We start from the raw sequence: 26,090 nt of genomic DNA, 5'->3' as shown, positions 1-26,090 counted from the left end.
CTAGAAGCACCTTCTCCTTCTCCCTCATGGTAACATCCAACCGTGTCTTCAGAATTGGTCCATGTCCCTTGAAGAAAAACACCCACTTTCTGGGGGGAAGTACTGCTTTAGTCCCTTTGGCATCCATCTTGTTTTTGCTATTGGAAATGCTCTGTTCTTTTTTTTTTTTTTTTTTTCAAGTACAGACGAAATCAGTTTGTGGATTGCTTGTTGAACTTGGACGGAAATAATTTTACAGGAGAATTCCACATTTCTTCTCTGTCATTACTTCTGCTCAGTAAAGAAGTAGCGGCGCGGCTAGTTGTGACATTTGCCTTCTGCCCTCCCTCTGCCACCAGCAGTGCACCCCACGCCAGCCGTGAGCACTGTCGCTGGGCTTCTGCATTGTCGTCCCAAATATGGGTGCACTGGACCTTCCTCAGCACTGCATGAGGATGGAACAAGAGGAGGGCTTCTGGTAGCTTCAGGGCAGCCCTGTCCTATGGGGGTTTCTTGTCCTTCAGATTAGACAGGACTTAAGAGAAAGGAGGTGGGGGAGGTACACAGGTAGTCCTGCTTCTCAGTACTTTTGGCTTAGTTTATGGGATTGAGAAGAGACAAAGGAAGGCAAAACGGAAGAGCCTCAAGGGCAAAAGTAGCCGGGGAGATGTTCCTTCTGATCTGTGATGACATGGCTCTCAGTAAACAGTGAAATGAGACAGAAGCAGTGGAATCCGCACAGAACAGGAAGAGTCACGAAGGTTTCCCAAGGTGCAGAGCACTCCCCTTGAGAGATCGGATCCTTCCTGGTTTTTTCCTGCTGAAATATACTTTTACTTATAGAATGGTAGGTTATCATTCTTTGTCCCGCCTTTTAATGGTCTTAGTTTGCAAAATACGGAATTGGCAAATTGTGGTCATTTGCTCAAATCTGTTTCATGAATATTTGGTGGTTCGTGAAATCTCAAATCTACGAATCACTGATGCAGGGAAGGAGTTGGGGAGGACAGGAAAGGAGGGAGAAATGTGTGAGGGGGTGTTCCAGAATCCAAACCATAGGAAAGGCAATGGGAATGTTCCCCTTCTCTGACAATGGCTTCTGTGGCCTCTTACCTTAGGGAAAAGCTAAGTTTGGGTTCAAGGCCAGCGATAGGTTCACCTCTCTCCTATAGGTTGCCCTTTCCCAATACTACCTTTATCAGTCAGATTCTTTAATGAATTCTTTTGTCCTGAGAATGTTAACTCCAGTAGCAAGAGAAAATTTGGGTGAGCCATGCACAGAGCACCCCAAAGAATCCATGGCTGACTTCTCATATGGAAAAAGCAGTCTCAGAAGAGCTTCCTGACCGCTCTAAAAAATCCATTTCCATTGTGTTTGCTTGCATTAAGTTGTTCATCTGAGTTGACTCTAAGCCTGATTAGAGCCTCGTTTACCCAGGAAGAGAACAGCAGGAACCAGCCAAAATCAGACAGGAGAGGAAGCAAAGAATCCTGGTATTTGATCCTCCACAGTGAGAAATCTGTTGAGCGTCTTCCTCTCTGAAAATACTTGCTGGGTGAGCGTGTATTTCATTTCCAGCATGAATTTCTGTTACTTACCCTTCCTTGCCATAAATGCAAAGTACTCCTTCAAGAAAGTACCCTGTGATACATCTCGTTCCCAGATAAAATATTTCATTAAATAGCCTTGCAATTCTTGAATCCTCCCTTCATCTTAAATGTACTTGACCTATAAAAATTATGTCTAATTGAGATTCATCCCAAGTGGCACCATGTGTGTGTTGGGGGGTGTGTGTGGGAGGTTGAAACAGATTCCCATATTCTGTCTTGAAGCAAATGCAATTGGCAAAATGACTTTTGACTCACTGAAACCTGACATCTAATAGTTGAAGAAAGCCTCAGTTTCCGCTGCGTCCAATAGCTATATGGGGCAGCAAGTCATTAGAAGCTGTCAAAGTCAAGCAAACAGCTTTTCTTCCCTGGAGTTCACATAATCACTTAGTCCAATTCAGATACTGTTTCAGCAAGAGGATTTTAAAGACATCTAATATCTCCATGGGAGATGAATGGGGCTTCTCCTCACATGTCGTCTGCTCTTTGGAAAAACCTGACCCTTCAGTAAATGGCTCTTCGGTCTGACTTGCAGACACTTTGAATAATGCAGTGCTGCAGGACTCCCAAGTCGGATCGCCTTGCCGTTGTCAGCTAGGACCTGTGTTTTCTAAAGCTAACATGGTTTCCTAATATGAAATAAAGTTTGATGTGGCACTGCGTGGCTTCAGTCACAATTAAGCAGTTTGGTGATAAAGTTAAATAAAATGACCAAATAAAAGAAACCCTCACAGAACAATTGGGAAACTTTCCCTCTATTTTGCAAAAATATCTCCTGACAGAAAAGTGATTCTCACACCGACAAGGCTGTTAAAAGAGCTCCAGAGATCCATGCATTGAGCTGAAGAAAAGGACGCAATATATTCTTTTTCCTTAGACTTTGTTTGCTTTTTATACGGAAGGGTAAGGCATTGGGAATCTTTGAACTCCTTGTTGGCATAAAAGTTGCGTTTCTAAGGAAAGATGTGGAGGATATCCTTAACGGAAGGATTACTTAGACTCTGAAAGAGTCCCTGGGAACATATCCATTTGCTTGAGCCGAGAGCTGAGAGCTGCCGGTTTCTCTGTGAGTCTTCAGTTCATTCTGAGACCCTAGCCGTCTGTTGTGATGGGAATTTAGAACACAAGGTGGCACAGCAGAACCTTGCTCTCCGCACGGAGGGAGGCAGCCGTGAGCTGAGCTGAGCCCGGCAGCTCACGAATAAATCAAGGAACAGCCCAAGGATCAAGAGCTGTTAAGCAGTCACAGCAGCAATGATGATGATCAAAAGACCAAGCTGCCCCTCCCCTTCGCCTCCTCAGCCCTTCCAGCAGTTCTCAAGATACAAATGCAGTGCCGAAGCACTACACACTCACACATGCATTAAAAAGGTATTTGCTGAACTTTCAGGGGACCAGATACTACTTTAGGGCTGGAGAGAGCCCAGGTCCCTGAAATGGAGAGAATAAGCAAGTAAATGATAGCCATTAATAATAGAAACAATAAACAGGTAAACAAGTAGAATGAGCTTAGAGAATCACAGGGTCTCTGGGGGGAAAAAAAAATCAACCAGGCTGTGCCAAGAAAATGTCCTCAGAAGGGCCACCTTCGGATCTGCTGATGGCCTGGATCCCTGGATGACTTCTTTTAAGGGGCGACATTTGAGGAGAGCCCCGAGCAATGAAAAGCCACACGTGTAGGTCTGCAGGCACAGAGTTCCAGGTACAGGAAACAGCCAGTGCAAAGGCTCAGCAGAATACAAGGAATTAGTCCGGAAGTGGAGAGTGCCGTTCTCGCTGGAGCATGGGCAAGGGGAAGGGTAGTAGGAGATGAAATTATAGAAACAGCAGGGTCAGACGAAGGAGGGCTTTGTGGGACATGCAAGAGAGCTTGTACCTCATTGAAACCGAGTTGGGAAGCCATAGAAACATGTAGCCTGCCGACCATATAATCTGATTTATGCTTTGGAAAGTTGTTTCTGGCCTCTGTGTGGATAATGGATTAAGGGGGATGAAGAATTAAGCAGAGACCAATTCTTAGGTTCTGACAGTCATCTCAGCTAGAAAAGCTGGTGGCAGTGAATATGGATGGACATTCAGGATACATTTTGGAAACCTGTGTGGTAGGAAATATAAAGAAACCCCAAAAAGGGCCTTAAACTTCATAAGTTTAGTGTCCTCTAAGGTTAAAACAATTCAGACAGCTTTCCTGGACCTCTTTCTTGGTCCTGTGCCTAACTTTACATTGCTAAAAATAAGGCAGCCAGGATAAAAATCAGCCTACAAGTCAGTAACCCTGAAGAAAAGGATCCTGGCATTTTTTTTTAACCTAGAAGCTTCTCAGCACCAATTACAGTGATAGGTTTCCTTTCGGGGTCAGTGGCCTTAAAATAAGGGCCCCCACCATATCCTGTTTTTCCAACCCAGAAAAGGAATCCTTATTGGTTTTTTCTTTCAATGAGCTATTTTGAGCTCTTCTTTCATAATCCCCCCCTACACATTCTAGGCAGCTAAAAGTCAAACCTTCAGCATTAGAGGAACTGCCTTGAAACTTCCAGGCTACAAGTAGTGTCTCCTCTTCCAGGGAGACCTCAGCAAGTATGGAGACTAAGAGGACTGGGGGACAGGGCCAGCCCTTAAGCATTTACATGAAATGAAATTCACACTTGAAATACAGGTGTTAGGGGGGCACCTGGGTGGCTCAGTTGGTTAAGGGTCTGACTTCAGATCAGGTTATGATCTCCTCATTCGTGAGTTCGAGCCCCGCGTCAAGCTGTGTCCTGACAGCCTGCTATCATTATATGTCTCCCTCTCTGTCTTCCCCTTCCCTGCTCACACACTCTCTCTGTCTCTCAAAAATAAAATAAACATTAAAAAAATTATTTAAAGGAACAGAGGTGTTAGGAAAGCCAAGCTCTCGGCATGGCAGGCAGAAAGTCTTCCTCAGAGGTAGAAGCGTTTATTGACTAAGATAAGACTCTATGCCTACTACCTGAACTACACATTTCCAACCAATGTGGAGTAGACAGCTTTCTTGGAACCACTTGAGAAAGTGGCTTAATTCCACCCTCAAAGAGTAGATCTTGGTAGGAATCTTCTCTGGAGAAGAAAGCTGGGCTTCGTGGTACATCTTGACAAATTAGTGGTCTTTTTCAGTTGACAGTTCTTTTTCTTTCCCCTTCTGGAAAGAAGATGCCGTAACTCACCCTACTTCTGACGAACTCATTTCTCCTGCACCTAATTTTTTTAAAATTATGTTATTGGGTAGTGTCGGGATACATTTGCAAGCTAGAAACGCTCCTACCTACTTTGGAAACTATAGTTTATAGGGCTTGGATGTCAGCCAAGCTGATAGTTTTAAAGACTTGCTTCATTGCCCCCAACTCAGAGACCAATCTTGTTACATTTTTGGTATGTGTAGCCCTGAATGGTCCATGATTTAGGTACTGTGACTTGAGGTAAAATAGTTGAGAAGCCTGATTGGCCATGCCTAGACTCCCATGCTATCTCTACAAAGGGACCTCTTCCTAAATCCACATCACGATTATGGGTTCACGATACCGTAACCTGTTGACCAATAGGATGATATCCATGAAGCTGTAGGCAAAATTTTTATGAATGCATTTTTTTATGTATAAACACCCCTTCATAGTGGGCTGTGATCCAGAATGGATTAAGCATCTTTGAATGAGACTGTACAGATCCGTGTTCAAAAGCACAGTGTTGGCGTTAGACCAAGTCTGCTCTCAGCTGCTCCCCTGAGTGTGTGACTGTGGCCATGTTCCTTAATCATCAGTGTCCGTTTTTCTCATCTGTAAAATAGGGATGATATTAGCACTGAACTCAGCAGTTGAGAAGAATAAGTAGATGTCAAAAGGCAAGCTCTCAGTTCTTGTTAGTTAATTTTACTACTCGTTTAGTTTTATTCCGCATTTAGAAGACCTCCTTTTTACAAAAATATACAAATGAGAAGAGAAGCCAAGTTTTTGACCCTTCATGGTGTGTTCCACATGTTTGGGGAAGTCAACAACAGTAGCACTAGTTATTTCATAGACCATTCTGAAGTGACCATTTATCTCTCAGGAATTGCATGGTGACAGAACTTTTGAGTGGCTCAAAGTATTAATGACTTTGGGTCTCTCCTCACCTGTGCCAGTTCAAGGCTTATGACTTTGAGGTGAAAGGCTCTGTAAACCATTAGCAGCCACCAGACTTGCAAGCCATTTATTTCTCGTCGGGACATATTTATTAGGCTGTATGTACTGTGTAACTGAAGCCGACTTCTCTGTCACTGTAAAGCCGTGCTACCATATTCTTCTTACCGAATGCCAACTGACACGCATCAGGAGCTACTTATTCCAGAGATCTGAGGTCCAGTCATCCCTTTAAATTATGATGTCCATAATATTTTGTAATGATCATTATTAGGTCCCCAAAGGAAAGAATGTCTTCCTCTTTTTGGAGACATTGGGGCTGATGCTCTTGTTCTTGGCAGCTCATATCATATTTGCATTGAAACATTATACCACAGGCTTGGTGATAGTATTTGATTAGAGGAAGAAGGAGAAAAAACAAATGTGTAAGCTGGAACCATTTTTTAATTTTTTTTTATGGATTCAATCTTGAGACATGGAGCATATGTAAGATCCTTCAGTGAAAATGTACTCTAGTTCAAATTGGTCTTGAATTTATGTTGGCACACTGATTTCACTTTAAACAAAAAAAACTTTTAGAGGCACCTGAGTGGCTCAGTCAGTTAAGTGTGCAACTTTGGCTTAGGTCATTATCTCGTGGTTTGTGACTTTGAGCCCTGCATCAGGACTGCAGCCTGCTTCGGATTCTCTCTGTCGCTCGCTTTCTTTGCCCCTTCCCGACTCATGCTCGCTCGCTCTCTCTCTCTCTCTCTCAAAAGTAAATAAAAATGAAAACAAATAATAATAAAATTAAAAACTTTTAAAAAGCTCATCGTCATTTTTCAGTCAAGCATCTGTCATCACATGGTGCTCCCAATCCCCTTACCTCACGATTAAATACCGGCCCTCCTTCAGTGTTAAACTCATCCCCTTCACCCTCTTCTTCATATTGGATTTGCTTTCTTCTCTCCTGCTCCCAAGAGCAATAGTGCTTCTTTCCATCCTGGCCCTTAGCACTGACCACACTCGATTTTATCTATTGCTTTTTTTTTTTTTTTTTTTAAAGACAGACTGTGAACTCATCCAGGTTGGGGCCATGTCTGATTTACCTTTATCTCTTCAGTGATGCTTCGGTAGGCATAGGGCAGAGCTCGATAAATCTTGCATGGGTGAACAGTCACACAGACGGTTCCTTCCCAGCTCAGATCCTGGCTCTGCAGAAAAGGCACACTTGACCACCCAGGATAAACTAGCTTTGCATCCCAGGCACAGCCCCTTCCAGGATCCTGCTTCATTTTCATCACCGAAACTATCCTTCTGAAATTATTTGCTAAGTTATATATATTCTCTGTTCGCCCGTGGAATGTGAGCCCGGTGAAAACAGGACCTTGTAGACCTTATTCATTGCTTTAATTAATGCCAGCTCTTGGCATAGTGCAGGCCCTTAGCACAGTTTGGTTAAATGAGGGAGGGAGTGAATTTCTTTCCTATCTCCAGTGGAAAACATTAGGGCTGAGTGTACCTACCTTTTGCAGTTTTTTCTGGACCCTCCTTCGCATTTTATCAGTAGGGTGAGTAGAGTTTAAATGCAATACTGGTTTATATGTGTTTGTTTGTTTTAATGTTTATCTGTTTTGAGAGACAGCACAAGCATGGGGAAGGGCAGAAAGAGAAGGAGAGAGAGAATCCCAAGTAGGCTCCACACTGTCAGCGCAGAGCCCGATGTGGGGCTTGATATCACAAACTGTGAGATCATGACCTGAGCCAAAATCAAGAGTTGGACACTTCACTGACTGAGCCACCCAGGTGCCCCCTGTTTATACATTTTATAATAAGCAAACCAAACAAACTAACTAACAAAAAACTAGTTGGTAGAGATGATGCAGGTGGCTCTTTAAAGAAGGGTGACTCGGGGCGCCTGGGTGGCTCAGTCGGTTAAGCCTCCGACTTCGGCTCAGGTCAGATCTCACGTTGGTGGGTTCGAGCCCCGCGTCAGGCTCTGTGCTGACAGCCAGCTCAGAGCCTGGAGCCTGCTTCTGGTTCTGTGTCTCCTTCTCTCTCTGCCCCTCCCCCTCTCATGCTCTGTCTCTGTCTGTATCAAAAATAAATAAAACATTAAAAAAATTTAAAGAAGGGTGACTAGCCATTAATGTTAGTTATTTAAAGTTCCTCATTTGGGACTTCAAATTTCATTTGCAGTGAAGTAATGATCAGTTCTGCCTGGCTGAGGACATCGCGGATTTTCTCACTCTGTCCTTCCTGCACCCCTGCTCCTTCATGCGTCTCTGAGTGTTTTGATCCATGCTCATCCGGCCTACCCCTGCCCCCCAATACATTACCCTATTAGGTTCTTTATTCTTTCAGGCAGCAGCATTTTTGCTAATAAATATCAGAGTGCTGCAAAGTCCTTTACTGCAGTTTCCCTCCTCAAATAATGTTTACATGTGCCCTTTAGATCTTCCCAAGAAAGAAGCAGCAGCGAGCACTGCAACTTTTCTCTTTCTCCGTGATCCTTCTCATTATCCTCTCTATTTGCAGATACAGCATTTGATATGCACTGTCCTTATTAGAGGCCTCATCTTAGCAGAAGTCAGCCTCACCCCGGAAGTGGCATCTAATACCATCGCCATGTGCTTGGACAAGATGATTTAACCTGAGGTTCATAGAACCCAACAGAGTTGGCTTCTCAAGGTTACTGGTCAAGGTTTCAGAGACCGCTAGAAATGATGCACGAAATGATGTGCTTCCATGCAGCTTTGCTTCAGAGAGGCCCTAACAGCTTCTGTATCCTATTTTCAATCAAGGCCATGGCCCAGTGAATTATAAGACAGCCACTTGAATAGAATGGTAGTCATTGAGCCAAGAGAGAGCTAGAACAAACTCCACTTGATTTTTAGTCTAGCACTGCCCCAACGTGAATAAACACATTCCATCGTCCAGACTCACTGAATAACACTTCACTGATTATAATTGCAGTTGTGTGTCAAGTCTGGAAAACTTGGAAAACACTCAAGACAATATAAGTAACTTATTAATTCTAGAATAGAAACAATATTTAATACGTGTTCTTGTAGTCTTTGAGTGCATGATGTATGTGAGTGATATATACATATAGCTATTTTTACAATAAATTTGTATTCTTTGTACAGTTTTATCCTTTTTTTTTTTTTTGAGAAACAGAGCGAGACATTGTGAGTAGGGGAGGATCAGAGAGAGGAGACACAGAATCTGAAGCAGGCTCCAGGCTCTGAGCTAGCTGTTAGCACAGAGCCTGATGCGGGGCTCGAACCCAGGAACGTGAGATCTGACCTGAGCCGAAGCTGGACGCTTAACTGAGCCACCCAGGCGTCCCTCCTGCTTTTAATATCTTGTATCATCACTACTTTTCCACATCACTAAATGTTCTTCACTGTACCCATTTTTAATGGATTCATCTGTTCTTAGAAGTTGTTTCCAATTTTTATCTTCTTTAAATAATACTCTGCTGAACATCTTTTTAGAGAAATCTTTGTGAGCCTCTATGATTATTTCCTTAAAACAAACCCTTAATGATGACTTTATTGTCATAAAATAAGCTATAATTTTTGAGTCTGGCATTTAGGATTACATATTGATGTGTTTTAGCGTAAGGAAGATAGTGGGATCTGAGATGAAAATGTGCTCAGTCTATTCCGTTTTGGAATATAAGAGTAGCTCCAGACCCAATTCTCATAGACTTTTTTCCGTGGCTTTCAGTGGTCTCCATGAACTAACCACCTGATTGCCTCCATCAATGGATCAATTCATCTCTGTCCCTCTCTCTTAGTCTCTCTCTTTTTCACTATAGGTAGCAGTCACATGCTCCTTGAACATTGCACTTCCTGATTCAACACCAGTGCTGTTTTCAATCACAAATGTTGCGATGCAAAATTTTAAAGAATCCCATGTGTTCTAGGACATTTGGATTAGCAACTTAGTGTGTGTTAGAATGCGAAGGAGGAAACCAAAATATCTCCATTAAAATCCTCACCTCTAGAGACCAACTACGCAGTGGATTGAATATCACAAGAAAAACAATGTAAATTAATGGCCTAGTACATTTTTTATCACTTGCAGATCCACTTTGCGTATGACAGTGACATTATGATTCACCCTTTCAAAGCCTTTTGGATGGTTTTTTCTTCATTCTTTCAGTTAGTGAGGTTGGTTGACATTCTCACTTCCTGTACCCTGGAGGAAGTTAGGTGCAGAGAAGTCTGATTTCTTTCCACAATTCAGGCTTGATCATCTCGGTGCCAGAAGGGCAGTTCTTGGCTTCTCTTTGGCCCCCAGGGAAGCATAGCTGAGCTTTCAACATCTTCCCTCCGTCCATTTAGTCAGCAGGATAAACACAAGTCTTAATCTCACAGGGTGCTTAAAGAAACTTTGTATGTATATATTAATTTGGGGGGAAAGTAAGCAATTCTTGAAGGCTGTAGAGGTGATTGATGGCTCTTGAGATTTAAGAGTGCGGTAAAATGTTCTGAAATTTGCTGTATTCATCTTACTTAAAAAGGTTGTATAGGCTTTTGTTTATTGTGGTATCCATCTGTGTGTACATGTGTGTTCTTAAAAAATAAAGCTTTGGTTGTAGAAGATATTCAAATAGGTAGTAAAACCATCCATGATCCCATGAGCCAAAGGTTTGGCATGTAACCTTCTAGTCTTTGTTTCCAAATATATATATATTTTGTTATATTTTTACTTTTTCCTGTAGCGTTTTGCATACAACCATTATAAAATTTCACCAAGAATAACATTTGCCATTTAGTTGTATGAGAACATGCTCAGTAGCGTGGTTTTATGGTCTTGGTATTTTAAAGGAAAGAGTTCTTCGTGTTATTTGGTCAGATTCCAGTCACTAACAGAGAATTTGCCATTTGTTTTCTCCAAAAGGACATTTCTTTTTTCATAGGGAACTTTGGAAATTCAGGTCCCACCTTTTCTCACTTGTGTAAATGACACTCAGACTCACACTTTGAATGTACGCTTCCCCATAAATGTTTTCTGGGACCCCTTTGAAATAGCATTTGCCACCTTCTAGGCTCTAAGAGCAGATGGTGCCGTCCGTGGACTCTCTTCTGCCTCTTCTCAAAATCCCCCTTCCTTTCCTTGAAGGGAGCAAGTGAGCCCATTACGGCAGGTGCTGTTTCTTCCCATATGCCTCGCATGTAGCATCTGACACGATTTACACAACACAAGCTTCCTGTTGCCCCTGGGAACACAAGGTGTAATTTGTCCTGGGAAAACCACCATCATGGTGTGAAGTGTGAGGCCGTGCTGCTTTCTGTCGCCCATCCAGCGTGGGGTGGCCAGCACTCGGCTCTCGCTCGGTAAGAACCACATCCTGGGCTTTCTGGATCTTGGAAAATTCTGCCAAAGGGTGACCTTTTTTGAGTATTTTCCGTGAGGTCTCCCAGCTGTTTTCAAACCGTCTGAGTAGTTTTGGCTAAAATATATTATAAATTGTAATCAGGAGCTTTGTTCCCGCATTCATATTCATTAGATTTTAAGATTTAATGACTATGTGGACTTAAAGCACATCCTTGATTTCTTTTTTAAAAAGCACTCAAATAGAGTCTCTCGATTTTTGACTCTTTGAATACTAATTTATGGCCAGCTTTGGCTCCTGAAAAGGTGTAGCTTTTGAAAAACAAAGTAGAGAGGAATAAATTCCTCTCTAAATTAAAAGTTTTTCTTACTTGTTGTAAAATTCAACTTGTATAGTCAGGTGAGCTGGGATCTTTCAGGATTTGCATGGATGGCTTCCTCAAAGGAAACGGATTATTATCCCAGTTTTCTTCAGACTGGTTGGTTTTGTACACTTAATGGAAGGGTTTAATTAGTTTATGTTTAAACTAAACATATTAGTTTATGTTTAAATATTGTCTCAGCAAGGTATGCATAAGGTGTTCTTGAAGAATTCTAGATTAAGGCTAAATCCACTTCAGCCAGCCCTTCTGATCCCTGCTTCTCCTTGCCCACCAGACACCGCCTTCTCCTGCACCTGCCTTTTCTGCAACAAGCTACTTGCATGGAGCCTCGTGTTTCGGGGCCCAGCCGTGTTACTCGGAAAGATACTCACTGCTTGTAACCTCTGCACGCTGCCTTGGAGGTTGGCTGTTCCACAGTTCATTTAGAACCTCTGGTCCTTTCCAGGTTTCTTTCATGCCAGCAGTGCTGCTGTGAGCCTCCTTGTACCTGCACCCTCGGTGTGTTCCTGTATGATAGGGAAAGAAAAGTGCCCGTTATTTTATACACAAAATCTTCAGAGACCAGGAATATAAGTTGGCCAGTTTTATAAATGATTCGCAGCGCACAGATCGAAGCCCCTTTCCCTGACTCCTCCTACTTCGTTGGAGATTCTTGACACATTTTTATAGAGTCACTGGGATTCTGGGGGAAGACAAAGCTGGTAAAAGCTAACTACAGTGAAATGTTGCCTCTTCCACTTAACAAAGAAGGTCAGTCAGAATTAGAAACAAAATCTGAATTCAAGAACGTAATATTAGACAGCCTTGAAGTATATGCAGTGACCAACACTAATAAAACTGAATAAAATTTCTTAAGGAATCACATTAATGAACAAATAAAAGCACCTCATAATTTCTAAAGAACAGTGACCCAACCAGATTGCTCAGCACAGTTATCTTCGTCCACAGGTAAAATACTTTCCCTGTAATATTTTCTATATTTTAGGCAGATGACTTTTCCTAGTGAGAGGAAGATGGCCATAACCACTTCCTTCCTGAATGGTGTCAATTCGCAAAGGCAGGTGCAAGGGTTGACAGTTGAGGGGGCTCCTCTGTGCCATGTGTGAGGCTTTAAAATGTTTGGTCTATTTAAGCATCGTCATCCTGTGAAACTCATCTCTGTTTCATAAACTGAGACTCTGAAGCATGGATGGCTCTAAAGCCAACTTGATGAAGGTCTGCCTTCTGTAATGTCACTGGACTTGAAAGAGTCTACTCTTCTCCGCACCCCAGTCTCTTTAACTGTGGTCATCAGAATCTCCTGGAAGATTTGTTCATACCTTAGATTCCCTGGCCCTTGAAGGTGGGGCTCAGGATTCTGCGTTTGTAAAAGTCTCTAAGTTCTCCTTATGTACTCGGAAGCCTGAGAGCCACTTGGCTAGGCCGTGGTGACCTCGTTTTGGTGGAGATGTGATGAGCCTTGCCAGAAGAGTGTCCCCAGTGCCTTTGGGGACAAGTAGTCCATGACAAGCCATGCCTCACTCACAGTGGGCACATTCGGAGCACTCCTCTGCTGGCTTCCTCCTACTCACCCACTTCCTTTGCCTCGTGTTACTTGTGCTGAACTTAGCACAGCTCATGGTTTGACAAGTCACTTCCCAAAGGCATTGAAATCATCACACTCCTTGGGGATCATTTGCTAAAAAAGGTTGACGTTTCCAGTGCAAAATCACCAGATCACAAGTATATCTTTTGTGCCCCGTGCAGATGGGATCTGCATTTTGCATTCGAACCCTTGCTCAAACCAAAAAAAAAAAAAAAGAAAAGATAAAACATGAGAGGACAGCTGGCAGAAATGATTACCTTTGAAACACCATTATATGCTCTTCTTTTCCATTCTAGCCCTCCTTTGCTGCACTCTCCTGTTGGCAGGCTTCCCATACATCTCCCCTCATCGCTGCTGACTTTTCTAGAAGTGTGAGGCAATCACTAGCCCCTTCTAGCTCTCACCCTCTCATGAAAGACAGGGTTCTGGAAGAACAAGCGAGGATCAGTGAATACCTTTTGCTCCTCTGCCTTTCTCTTTCTCCATTATTATCTCCTTTCAGCTCCATGAAATTTTCTCATTCACTCCCCCAGCAATCTGCTTCCCCCTTGAGGGTCTGGCCCCAGCCAGCATCCTTTCCAACAAGCGAAACAGGAGTGTGCTTGGGTGCCTGACGTGCACGGAGAGGTATGCCCATCGTCAGGAGGGGGTCCCACAGCACGTTGAATTTGTGTTCTCTGCTGGCAAAAGAGCATCCGTCTTTGTTTTGGTGTTCAACTCATCCAAATAAAGAAGGCATTTCCTCTCCCGAAAGGCAGCAGAGGGGGGGTGGGCGGGTGGGGGGGTGCAGGGAAGGAAAGAAACGACCAAAAGAAAAAAAGGAAAGAAAAATTTAATTTTAACCATGTACTCCTCTGCAACTAAATATACACCCCTTCCTCTGTCCTGATTGGTCCGCTTCAATTGACAAGTGGATCGTGTGGAAAGGAAATATCCTGGACTTAATTGTAAGTTAAGTCTCTCTTAATCCAGAAGAGCATTTGAGATTCTGTCCAAGTGTTCAATTTCCCAGGCCGCTGAGGTCTGTGAATTTCTTTTCCCAGCCTCCAGGCTGCTGCAGTACAAGCCAGCATAGCTAATGCAGATAGATCTCCTGCCTCTCGCTCTCCTCCTCCCTCTGCTTTGATTCGATATGAACAGCCTGGTAACTCCGATGCTGGGGAGAAATCTGACATAACTCTGCAGATGGCTAGGTTGCCATGAAACACCTGGGGATTGTTCTTTAAGGAAAAGGTAACATTTATATGCTAATGATTTCTTCCCCTCTTCCCTCCTTGTTGCATTTTTTCCAGGGTTGCCAGTTCCCAAGAAGAGCCCAAAGTCGGTAAGGACTTGTCAGTTACTTCGTTCTTGTTTGGGGGGGGTGGGGGTTGGTGATGGGAAGGGACGCTGTCTGGCTTGACTTCCTGAAATGTGTTTTAGAGGAGATGCAGGAGACAGTAGCTGGGGCTTATTTGATTGAGTTCTGAGGGTCCGTTTGGTATAGAAGGTGTTTGGGTTTAACTGTATAGTGATTTGTGGGCAGGCTGCTGGAGCCACGTTAAAGAATGCATGTTTGGAATCTTCTCTGTGTAAATGCATTACAACTCTGGTTCAAATGGATGAGTTTCTTGGGTGTTTTAACTTGATACAAATGCTATTGTTTCCTTTGGGAGGGGGGTGGGGGAAAGCTCCACCTGCTTCCCCCGGTAAGGTTGCTCTTCACTGGTGTTTCCATCCCATTCACATGGGCAGATTCTCTCCCTGAGCTTTCTTATGCATTGGTTGATGAATTATTTACAAAATTAAAAAGGCTGCAGGTTTAAAGAAGAATTGCTTTGCCCTGTCTATGCATGCACGCTCACGTGGAACACTGTTCACTGCCCCAGCTTTGAGAATAAGACATTTCCTTGCTGTCGAAACGCCCTTTGTTGTTTGGCCAGCTTTAGCAGCATTATGCTGCAGGTATAGGATTCTTTAAAAAAAAAATCAATGTTTTGCTGTCCTTTCTAATCTGGTTTCCCTGAAGATGCATTACCTAGTTGACATGTTAGCTAATAGCTTAGAGGCTGTGGTGTTTTGCTTGGTGGGGTGAGCTTCTGTTCCCAGCGCACTGACAACAAGTTAAAATGCCACTTAAAAACTCAAAATCTGAAACTACGATACCTATGAAATTGATCCAAGAGAAAGAAGCTTCCCGATTCATTAACGTTCGGGTAAAGAGAGGTACTCCCATGTGGCTTAGAGTATTGGGGGAGGGAAAATTTACAGCTTTCTGCCATCCGGAAAGGAGAACCGTTAAAACTTTGCAGCTCACGGGGCTGCAGTGGAATTCTTTCTTTCCACCTTGTCTCCAAGCCTGGCGGCGAGAAGCAGAAGTTTATTAAGGAGATGAGCAAAGAAGCGCCTTGCATTCTTAAGCTCCCCTCCTAAGTTGTCCAAAGAGAAAAACCTGCAATAATTGATGTGCTTTCCAATGGCACAGTGCTGTGGTGTCTAGGACATGTGACTTCGGGCTGCTTCCCTTGTCAGTCTGCGTTAATGTTTAAGCTGAAAAGCACTGGTAGGTGTCCACATTGGAACCACAGAGATGCCAGCGTTCAGGAGTGTGCGCGCGACGTGTGTGTGTGTGTGTGTGTGTGTGTGTGTGTGTGTGTACACGTACATGTACATGCATGCACATGGCACACATGTGTCTTCACCCCCGGGTCATGGTCAGAAGCCTATTCAGACTTCAGAAAAATAGAAGCAGATCAAAAAGATGTGTCACAGGAGCTTGAGTTAGCCATCCTTTTTTTTTCTCCCCGACGCGCAAGCATTTTATGTGATGCACGGAATTTACACACCCCACATGGAGAAGAGTCTTAACGAGGAGCCTACTGGAGGGAAGATACGGCAGGTCTGCCCAGGGAGCATGACATCAAGTAGCAAGGTGTTCTTTTGGGTTGTGCATCCCATTTAAACTTACTTTGCAAAAGCGTTCTGTGGATTCCATTTGCATCTTTTCTTCCCTAAAGTGTTTTGGAATTCACTGCTGAACTCAAAGGATATCAAACAGGTATAGAGCCTGCTTTCACCAAGTCAGTTAAGAGAATTCCCTCTGACAGTTTATTTTTGTAGAAGCCGTGTCATTAGCAAGCAGCAAGCCAATTACTCCGGCTGCATTCCTAGGAAAAAAGCGCTCTTAACTGCTTTGCCCACAGTCTGCTGGCTCTTAATTACCACAAGCTAAGAGCCCGGTGTGTTGCCGGGTTAGAAAAGAACAAGCCCCCAGCCTGGGGCTTGTCCTTACCTGATTTCTGTGCCAGGACAGAGATGATGGTTTTCACAGCATCACTGGCACACACTGCCAGCCACCGTACACAATTGGGGAACAATCAGCCATGGTCTACCATTGCCAGGAGAGCACTGCTAACATCTGTGATCCATGGGGGCTCTGGACAGGTGGGCTGAAAGCTGTTTCCCTTCCCCAGTTAGAATTTTGATGGTGTCCTGCCAGGGAGACCGATGAGGAAGAGATGTTTCTGGTGGGGTTGAAGGGAATCCACGGGAAAGCTGGATGTCATGGTACCAGAAAGCCAGGCACATCACAGCAGATGGGGTCCATTGTGCAGGATAAGTAATGAATGCATGGCAATTGCGCCCCGTTATTACATGCTGAGATTTACCAGTAGCTCTGTGAATATACGGTCTTCACCCGGGACCATGTTTTTTCTCTGTTCTTAGAGGCCTCTGACATTGTTGACTCACTCATGTGACTGACAGCTTCCTTTTGCCTTATACCTTTTTTTTTTTAATGTTTTCAATAATTAAGTAGTTGGGTTTTTATTAGAATAAAAGGACTTTTTGATCTTGTTTCCCCTCCTGGGCAGCCTCTCTCGCTTACTCTTAACAAGCGGTTTCACCTATGAGATTTAGTTAAAATGTTGAGTTTATGGGCTCTGTCCTCATTGGGAACAATGGCAGTGTCTTCATAAAATGGTACTCATTTAATACCTGGATGTTCATACCATAACATCAGGGATTTTTCTGCCACATCACAGAGACAAAAATAAGACATATTTGCTGTCAGGTTTTAGACCTCCCTGGAAAACGGATTGTGAGGCCCAATTTAATCATCCTGACTGGAAACTTCTTTAACCAAGACTCTTGTTCTGAATCACACACGAAGGTTTTGTAAGAATTTAAAACCCTAGGGGTACCTCGCTGGCTCAGTTGGTAGATACAGCATGTGACTCTTGATCTTGAAGTCATGAGTTCAAGCCCCACACTGGGTGTACAGATTACTAAAAAACAAATAAATAAACATTTTTAAAAAGGAATTTAAAACTCTAAATATTACATCAAACCCTGAATTTTAAGTCGGTATTCACTTTTGTTTTCTCTCTAGTTCAATTCCCAACTATAACTTCCCTTTCTCCCTTCCTTCATCCATTCATCTGTCCATGAAACCATGCATACATGTATCCATGCATTTCTCTCTTATGCACTCATTCCTCAACTATTCATCTATCCACCCATCCATCTATTTAGCAGTTAGTATCAAGAACCTAGCAAGTGTCAGGTTTGGTGTGAGGCACCGGAAATCCTATGGTAAATAGGTTAGTCCTGTGCATTTCTTCATGAGGCTTACAAACAAATAATGTTTTGATTGTTCCTTTCAAAAAATGGATTCGTCGTTACAAATCATCAAACTTTGTATGCGTTTGGTGCATCAGCCTATATTAACTGAGGATCTTCTATATGCCAGACCCAGTGGGAACGTACAACAGGATCTAAACCAGAAAACATTCCTGCCCTTAGGCAACTGGGGAGAGAGAAACAATAGCCACATAAACAGCCAGATATGTACGCATCCTCCTCTTGGGACCTAAAGTCAGAAACCTTCGAAAGTGAAAAAAGCAGAAGATAATCTAGAACCAAGTACACACATCATGAAAATCACTCAGCCCTTAATTACAGCAACCTAAGTTAAATAGTCCTTACAAAGCCATAGAAAGGACCTAAGGCTGAGATGCTATGATCAAGCTGTGGAATTTTTCTGAGTTCCCCAGCAGCCTAAGCAATGCAGGAAACCATAACTTCTTAGCTGTTATTGTCACATAATAGAAAGCATACCATATTCATAAAGAAGACAAAACTCCCCCCATTACTACTAAAAAACTTCTCACTAAGTTGTCCTACAAGGAACCCCAATCGTCAGAGAGACCGAGGAAGTCTGTTCCACAAACTGCAGCAAAGGCAGCCTCTGGGAAGCTGAACGGAAACGCAAGTGACAGGTTTTTGTTCCATTGTCCTCAGCTCCTTTCCCCTGGAAGGGACCCTAAGGACGTTGCTAACAACCAGTTGTTAAGAGAGATGAGAGAGAGAGCTCTCAGGTAATGTGCCCAGTCAGTGACCCCAACCCCAATCACCCAGTTTTAGTATCCTGCCTGGTTTTCCAACTCTCCTCGTGGTCTTAGCTCCCCAGAGCTACGAAGAAGCACAATGAGTAGTAGAAAGAAGAAAGATTAGGGTTGCTTATGTAAGTGTCCTTGGTCCCTCAACTTCTCAGAGTGACGTACTCCCTCAACCCCTTGGAGCCTAGAAAATAGGCTTTGCTTTTGCATTAGATTTCTTTCAAACATTCCATTTGAACCAAAATTCATTTTCATATCCAGTCGATACCTTCCTTTTCTTCTCCATGAACTCCCCTCTTCTGCCTTTTTGGAAGAGATTATTTGACTTAGACTCGTAAATGATAAAAGAAAGAGTCAAGGAGAAAGACCATCCTCTGCTTTGGCTTGTATTTGAGTCTCTGATGTTAGCACAACCTCTAATGACATTGACCTAATATCTCATCAGCACTTGGAGTTTTTCCTGTTGTCCATGTAAATCACTGCAGTGGCCTTCAGTCTTGGCAGATAAGTGAACTGTAAATAATTTTGGTTTAAAATGGATCGATTTGTCATTTTTAAGCCACATGAATTCTTTTCATCATTTAAGCTCCTAAGTGCTGTCTGTATTCATTTGCTCTTCTGAGCAAATATTTTCAGCTCACTTTATAAGTACCTTCATTTTGAAATCTTTCTGTGAAATACTGATGAGTTGATTTTTTTTCCTATTTCCATTTATACAAACCATTGCATCTTCCCAGTTGCCCTGGCCTGTCAATAGTTAGGAAATCGTTTGTTCTAGGGAGGTTTGGTACAATCTTATTTTAAAAAATCTTATGACACAAATGGGTGGGTAGTGTGTGGCCAAGGACTTCTGTGGCCACAAAAGTTTGAAAATTGAGCCCATTTCTTTCTTCGTAATCAACTGAGGATGATATTTAAGGATAAAAATCTTCCTTCCAAAGTAATTAGAATAGTGACGACAGCTAGCATGGGAAATTTCCATGTCAGTGTGTGGCACATCTTTCCAACTAGTTGCTCAAGCCAGAGACCTGGGAACTGGATGTCCATGGTTCCAGGATATCCTTCCCCTCCCCCTCCTCTTCCTCTGCCCTGCCCCGCCCTCTGTTCAGCAGTGCCTGTTGAATCTGGCACAGAATGTCTTTGACTTCACATGTTCTTCCCACCCCCGATCACTGCTCTTGCCCGTGCAAACCGCCTCGGGTCTCTCACAAAGACTACACAGTAGCCTCCCCTCTCTGCCTCTCCTCCTCTCCACACTAACCTCGTCACTCCTCAGTACCAGACCAAACATTCTATAAGTCATTTGGGTCCTGGCACATCCCTGCTTTAAATCCATGAGTGGATTTCTTCTCCTCTGAAGTAAGAATGAAGCCTAAACTCTTTAAAGCACCCCTCAAAGGCCTTGCAGGATCTGGTCTCCAAGCGCATCTCAGGTGACCCCACTCCACTCACTTGCCACGTCCCCCTACATTCTCTCTGTTCTTCAGACAGTCCATGGTCGGTTTTGCTTTGAAGACTTAGCACATGCTGGTTCCATTAATGGACTGTTTTTCCAGAAGCCTCTCCCTACCACCCACCTAAGGGACATGGCAGTATGTTGTTATCAAACTGTTAATGATTTTATGATTAATATCCATCAACACACACACAGACACACACACCTAGACACATAAACATAAATTCTGAGAGATTAGGTACCATCTCATTCTTTCTTATACATTTTATTCCTGAGAATCTGGCTCAGAGTAAGTGTCCAGTATGTAGATATTGGATGAATGAATAAATATGCATTGTGGATAGTGACTTCCAAGGGCTTAGTCTGGACGTTCTATCATTTGTGTGCTGGGTCCTCGCATGGTGCCCAGTATGCATCGAATAACAGACTTGAGATGTCTCTTTAACTACAGATATTTCTCGTTGGGCCAGTTTCTCACCTGGAAAAATGAGGAGAAGGACAATCCCACCAGATGCAAATCTGATCCTGTGCTATAACTAGTTCACAAGGGAATCTGTTCTCATGCCCCTGGTCTTTCCTGGGAGATAATTCCAGGTGGCCGGAGAGGTACAAGTTGACTTTAATTTGAGAGCTACATAAACCTGACGTTTCTTCTGGACAGTTCTGGGCTCTAATCAGATCAAAGACAACGTCAAAGCTAATTAGCATGCTCACAGAAAGGAAAGAAAGGCATATTTTGAACTCTAGCACATACACAGAGCATATAGCTTCAAAAAACTTAGAGTACCAAGATATTAAATACAGAATGCATCTTCAAATTAAGTGGTTTTTGCAATTGAACTTGAAAATAAACATAAGGTGAGGTTAAATCTAAACAGCTTCCAGAATGTTGTGCATTAGCCCATTAGTGTGGGTTAGAATATGTCATCTAGTGATAGCTTGAAGTGGTGACAGTTTTTTGAGCATATTCTCAGGGTGGTGGCTTATTTACTTCTATTTTCCAGATTTAGGGACAGAGTCTAGATGGCATTTAAAAGGGATGCAGAGATGCAGTTTCAGAGACAGTTTTACAAACTCATTCCACATTCTGTCATTTTGTGTTAAATTGGACCAAAGTCAAACATTTATTGGGAAGTGGGAAAGGGTGTTAACATTTGATAAATGGCCAAGCCATTTCTGGTAGACTTCATTTGCACACCATGGTCATGGCAAAGTCGTTTCTGCAGTTAAAACCCGAGATTTCCAGGTCCTCCGTGTCAGAGATTTGTTACGATGGGACAGCCCTCAGAGGGCCCGGGGAAGCCACGAGGCAACGGACAGAGTCTGTACGTGTGTGTTTGTGGGCATGTGTGTAAAAACACATGTGCGTTCCCTGCGGGAGACAAGGCCAGCCCGTTGCCAGATTCTGTCTGGCAAGATTGCCAGAAAGAAATTATTCTCTAGTTCAGAAAGAGGGAGTAAATGGCAGAGGTTAAGGGTGGGGTTCCAGGGACTCCAGAGTCACTCTGGGAAAGGAAGAAGGTGGTGACCTTCCCCTCAGGTAACCCTGCAGGGCAGCTCACTGTGGGTCCCAGTGAGGCTTTGTGAAGGGTCACCCTGACATGAAGGAACCTAAAGATTCAGGGGTCAGAGACTGACTTTAACTGTGAAACGAAGTTAGTGTCAATAGACTAGTCCCACAGTCTGGCATTTGCTACTCATTTGAGGAACCACGAGGCAGTGGGCTTTGAATGGAGGGATGCAGTTCTTAGGGTGAACTCCGGAGGTCCTTAATCTCTGTCGTTACTTGCTTTTATATTTAAAATACTCTTTTCCTCCTTGCCAGAGAACAAAAATAAAACACTACCCAAAATATAAAAAGTAAAAGCCCCGTTAATTCTCTTTACCAAGGGTTATTTCAAAATGAAAACAGCTTTAAATTTTGTCTTGATTATAACAAGCATTATCTATGCCTTATAAAAAGTAGACGGGGCGCCTGGGTGGCTCAGTCGGTTAAGCATCCGACTTCGGCTCAGGTCATGATCTCTGGGTCTCAGGGTTCAAGCCCCACGTGGGGCTGTGTACTGACAGCTTAGGGCCTAGAGCCTGCTTGATTCTCATCTCCTTCTCTGTCCCTCCGCTGCTTGCACTCTAGCTCTCTCAAAAATAAACAAGCATTTAAAAAGAATTTTATACCTTGTAAAAAGTAGACAATACAGGAAAGTGTAAGAGGGGGAGAAAGCTACCCTGAACCCCATTTTTCCCCTCTCTAGGCCAGTGTGTACACACACCAAAAATGGGCTCAGCTGCGCATGCTTATTTATAACCGAGACCCTTGCAACAATCACAAAGAAGGGAAATTCCTGCACACGGGCAAAAGAGAACGGAGGATGGATGCTCATTAACTTTTCTGACTCAGAATCTTCAGCGTGTCTCCTGGGGAAGCAAGAGGGCAGCCACTGAGCTTCAGGGAGGGCAGAAATCAGAGAGCTGGCCCCAAGAGCCAGACGTGCTTTTAGGAAGGACTGTTGGAAGTTGGCAAAACCAGGTTTTATTCCAAGTCTCTGGGATGCGGATCTGGGCAGGGCTGAGCTGAACACTTCATCCTCAAACGGGATCGACATCGATATGGGGGAATGGCAGTAGTAGTCGTCCCTGTCCAAACCTCAGTGGGTTCTGCTGCCTTCACCACAGTATGTTGTCCCCCTGAGTCCACGTGAACTCAGCCTCTTTTATTTTATTTGAATTGCCGAGACCTCTTTGCAAGTGTAGTATATGGGACTCACATTTCTCCCGCAGGCACACCAAATATAAGTTTAAGCGGTCTGTCCTGCCTTCATTAAATACACGCCCAATCTCCTCACCTTTGAATCCTTGCCAAAATCCATACTCAGACCTGTAATCTGTAATGGTCAAGGGTAAATGAAGTTTTTGTCCTTCTGGGACTTTCTTCAGATACTGACATTGAAGCGAAGACTGGAAGGGAAGGGAGTAAAGGGGCCTGAATTTTAAATGAAAGGGAGCTTGAAAATCTCCATGAAGATGGGGAGTAAAAGGTGACGGATACCTGGGGAGGCGCGAGGAAGGGTGTTATTAGGATTGACTGTAAGAAAGACCAAGGGGAAGATTTTGATGCTATGTGGACCTTGAGGGAACTGAAATGCTCTGATCCAAAAGAACTTACAAAACAACTGAAATAGCGTAAGTTATACAGGTTCTGTAAGAGAGGACAGAGATAGCCCTTCCCGTCCTCTGCCTCTTTATCTGCTTAAGCAGATAAGCATAAGTACATGCCATCTATTAAGCGAGAGGTAGGATTCCCGAATTTGTGATTTGAATGGGAGAAACTAAACACCTGGGCTTCCCACCTTCTTTCTCGAAGAAAATAAGAACTGAAATTATTTCACCTGCCACCAGATATTTTTCTTCCCACTAGGTGCATTCAATCACCATTCAAACAAAGCACATTTCATAAAATGGGAAGGGTCTTCTGTTGAGTGGGTTTTAAAGCACAAACACCTGCGTATTCTAGTGAAATGTAATGAAACTCTTGCCTTTTGAATGCTGCTTGGACTTCGCACCGGCTGCAGATCTAACAAGGCTGACCTCCTGAGGTCAACCCGTATATAAAGTCTGATTTTGGTTGCTTAAGCAACGGCAGTGTCAGGAGATCAAGAGGTGAAATGTGACAGCTGCAAAATTGCGTAGCTAAGAATTATAGAAACTGTTCATATGGTAATTACTTATATGCTTATAAGTAACAGTGCACATATAATGGCAGGCCTGAGTTTTTAAAAGGTCTGATCTTTTTCCCTTAAAGTGCAGAAGAACTAATGGCAAAAAGTAAAAGTGGGGCATTTTATTATTGCAAGATGCAAAATAGGAAGTTGCCAGGAACATTTTTAGCCCCAACTGTATTTCTTCTGGATGTTAATAGCCCGACATTTAAATGACTGATAGTATTTTGTGTCCTATGCTTTTCAAAAAAATTGATGATGTTGAAGTGATAGATCTCCTATCTCTCCCCTGAACTTCAAAGTCACGTATCCAGTTTCTTACAGGACATGTCCAGATAGATGTCTGAAAACTCAAATGTAGAAGCCCAGAAGTGAACTCTTTTTTTGTTTTTTAATTTTTTAATGTTTTTATTTATTATTAAGACAGAAACAGAGCATGAGTGGGGGAGGGGCAGAGAGAGAGGGAGACACAGAATGTGAAGCAGGCTCCAGGCTCTGAGCTGTCAGAGCAGAGCCCAATGCGGGGCTCGCACCCACGAACCGTGAGATCATGACCTGAGCCGAAGTCAGCCACTTAACCAACTGAGCCACCCAGGTGCCCCGAAACTCTTACTTCTAACTGCATAGGCCCAAATAATCTCCCCCCTTCTCTCTGCTGTATCAGGAAGAGGCTACTTGAGACTTCCAGATGGAGCAGGCCCCCAGCTTGAAGCGACCCTTGATTCTTTTCTCTCACACCTTCTGTACAACCTACTTGTCTCTGTCTCTGCCACCTTACCCTGGTCCAAGCCATCATCCTCCCTCACCTAGATAATTACCACAGTATCCTAAGGTCTCCCCACGTCACGGCTTGCCCTGGGACCTCTTAAAACAGCAGCAACACTAATGAGGAGGCTAAATTGATACATGTTGTAATACACGCGCCCAGTGTCTTAGCTGGGAACCTATGATGGAAATTGGATTTGTTTTCCGCTCCAGCCCAGAGAGCAATATGGTCTGTGATTATGTCTTCCCATCTGGCCCGCCCCTCTCTCTGTCTGCCAATCACCTAGGGATTTATCAGCAGGCAGCATTAGCTGGAGAAAGATGGAAGCCAAAATGTTGTTGATATATTTATGTATGCGTGCGCAGACGTGCTGAACAAAAACAAGCTGATGGAAACACCCACTCAGAGAACCAATAACAATTTTCTTCTTGCTTCTCTTGCTCGCTTGCTTTCAGCAACCACTGGAAAGAAAAGACAGCCAGAATAGTTCCCAGCACAGTGTTTCCAGCCACCGGAGCCTGCACACGGCCTCCCCAAGCCACACCACGCAGGTGCTCCCCGAGTACCCACCTGCCGAGGCCCCGGCTCCAGATCAAACCGACAGCGCTGGGCAGAAAAAACCAGATCCTTTTAAAATCTGGGCCCAGTCCAGGAGCATGTATGAAAACCGACGTGAGTAGCACCCTGGCCCCTGTCTTCCCGAGCCCCCTGCCCAAGGCTCCCACTGTCTCTTGAGGCTTCTTGAAAGTAGATTTTCAGTGTGCACACAGGGTAGAGGTACATCAAGGTGAGAGGCAAGTATCTCGGGGTAGTGATAGCATCTGCTGGGTGTTCGCAGAGGGTCCATTATGTGTTTCCTTTTGGGGAGGGCTCGATAAGGATGTTGGTCAAATAAAGGGCCTGGATTGAAATGGGTTTATTTTTCCATTCAGTCAGAAGAAGTGGCAGATAAGAGCTGCTATCTCATTAACTCTTCCCCATGTAGCGATCGTGGCATGTTCTTATGAAACGGCTCTGATGTACCATAGAACATAAATATGATTGGTTTGGATTGCAGGAGTAACAAGAAGAAATTAAATGCTTTCTTAGCGGTCTCTTAGTTTTTAAGAATACTCGTATTTTTTTTTTACCATTATCAGCCTTTTTAAACGTTCCCCTTGAAAACGAAAAAAGAACCCAGTGAGTGGTTTGTGCTTTAATTATTTATGCTGTGGTTAAGTGTGTTCCTTTGGCTTCACCTTTTCGATAAATAGCAGTGAGTGAGGGCACACATCGCCACGTTTTGGCTCTCACACACTTAATATTGCCTTTGTGCTGTATTTCTTTTTATTATGAAGTGATAATTCGTATACAGTTCAACATGTTGTACGTATTCAATTCAACGATCCAAAGACTGTTCATGAAACATAATAATATCATTTATCCTGCCATTATCAGTGAAAGCTCCTAAGATGCTCTAGTCTTAGGGGCTGCAGACTGACCCCCTTTTCTGGCAGTTGCTATTACTGACGCTCTTCTGGTGAGGACGACCGGTCAGGACGCAGCAGCCCTGAAGGAGTTGATGCCCCGTGTCTCCCCTGCAGGGTGTGTGAGGTGGGCAAGAATGTTTTGTGAGAGAGGAGGCCCAGCCTGGTGAAGGGTCTGATTAAAACTGGCGGAAGGAGAGAATCGTTTTGTCCATCCTCTTTGTGACTGACCCGACACCGCCCCCCCCCCCCCCCCCCCCCCCCCCCCCCCCCCCCCCCCCCCCCCCCC

General features: G+C 43.7%; 1 protein-coding gene across 3 annotated transcripts in view; it reads left to right on the top strand.

Moving 5' to 3' along the window:
- Positions 1 to 26,090, top strand: part of MAGI1 (membrane associated guanylate kinase, WW and PDZ domain containing 1) — a 624,267-nt gene that overhangs the window by 566,020 nt on the left and 32,157 nt on the right. For all 3 annotated transcript variants that reach the window (XM_029916404.1, XM_029916403.1, XM_029916405.1), the window contains 2 exons: positions 14,312 to 14,343; positions 24,791 to 25,007. In XM_029916404.1, the coding sequence (XP_029772264.1) occupies positions 14,312 to 14,343; positions 24,791 to 25,007 (249 nt within the window). The remainder of the gene's footprint in view (positions 1 to 14,311; positions 14,344 to 24,790; positions 25,008 to 26,090) is intronic.

This window comes from Suricata suricatta, chromosome 12, assembly GCF_006229205.1.
Source record: "Suricata suricatta isolate VVHF042 chromosome 12, meerkat_22Aug2017_6uvM2_HiC, whole genome shotgun sequence".
Classification (NCBI taxonomy): Eukaryota; Metazoa; Chordata; class Mammalia; order Carnivora; family Herpestidae; genus Suricata; species Suricata suricatta.
This window is presented reverse-complemented; position numbering and strand designations above follow the sequence as displayed.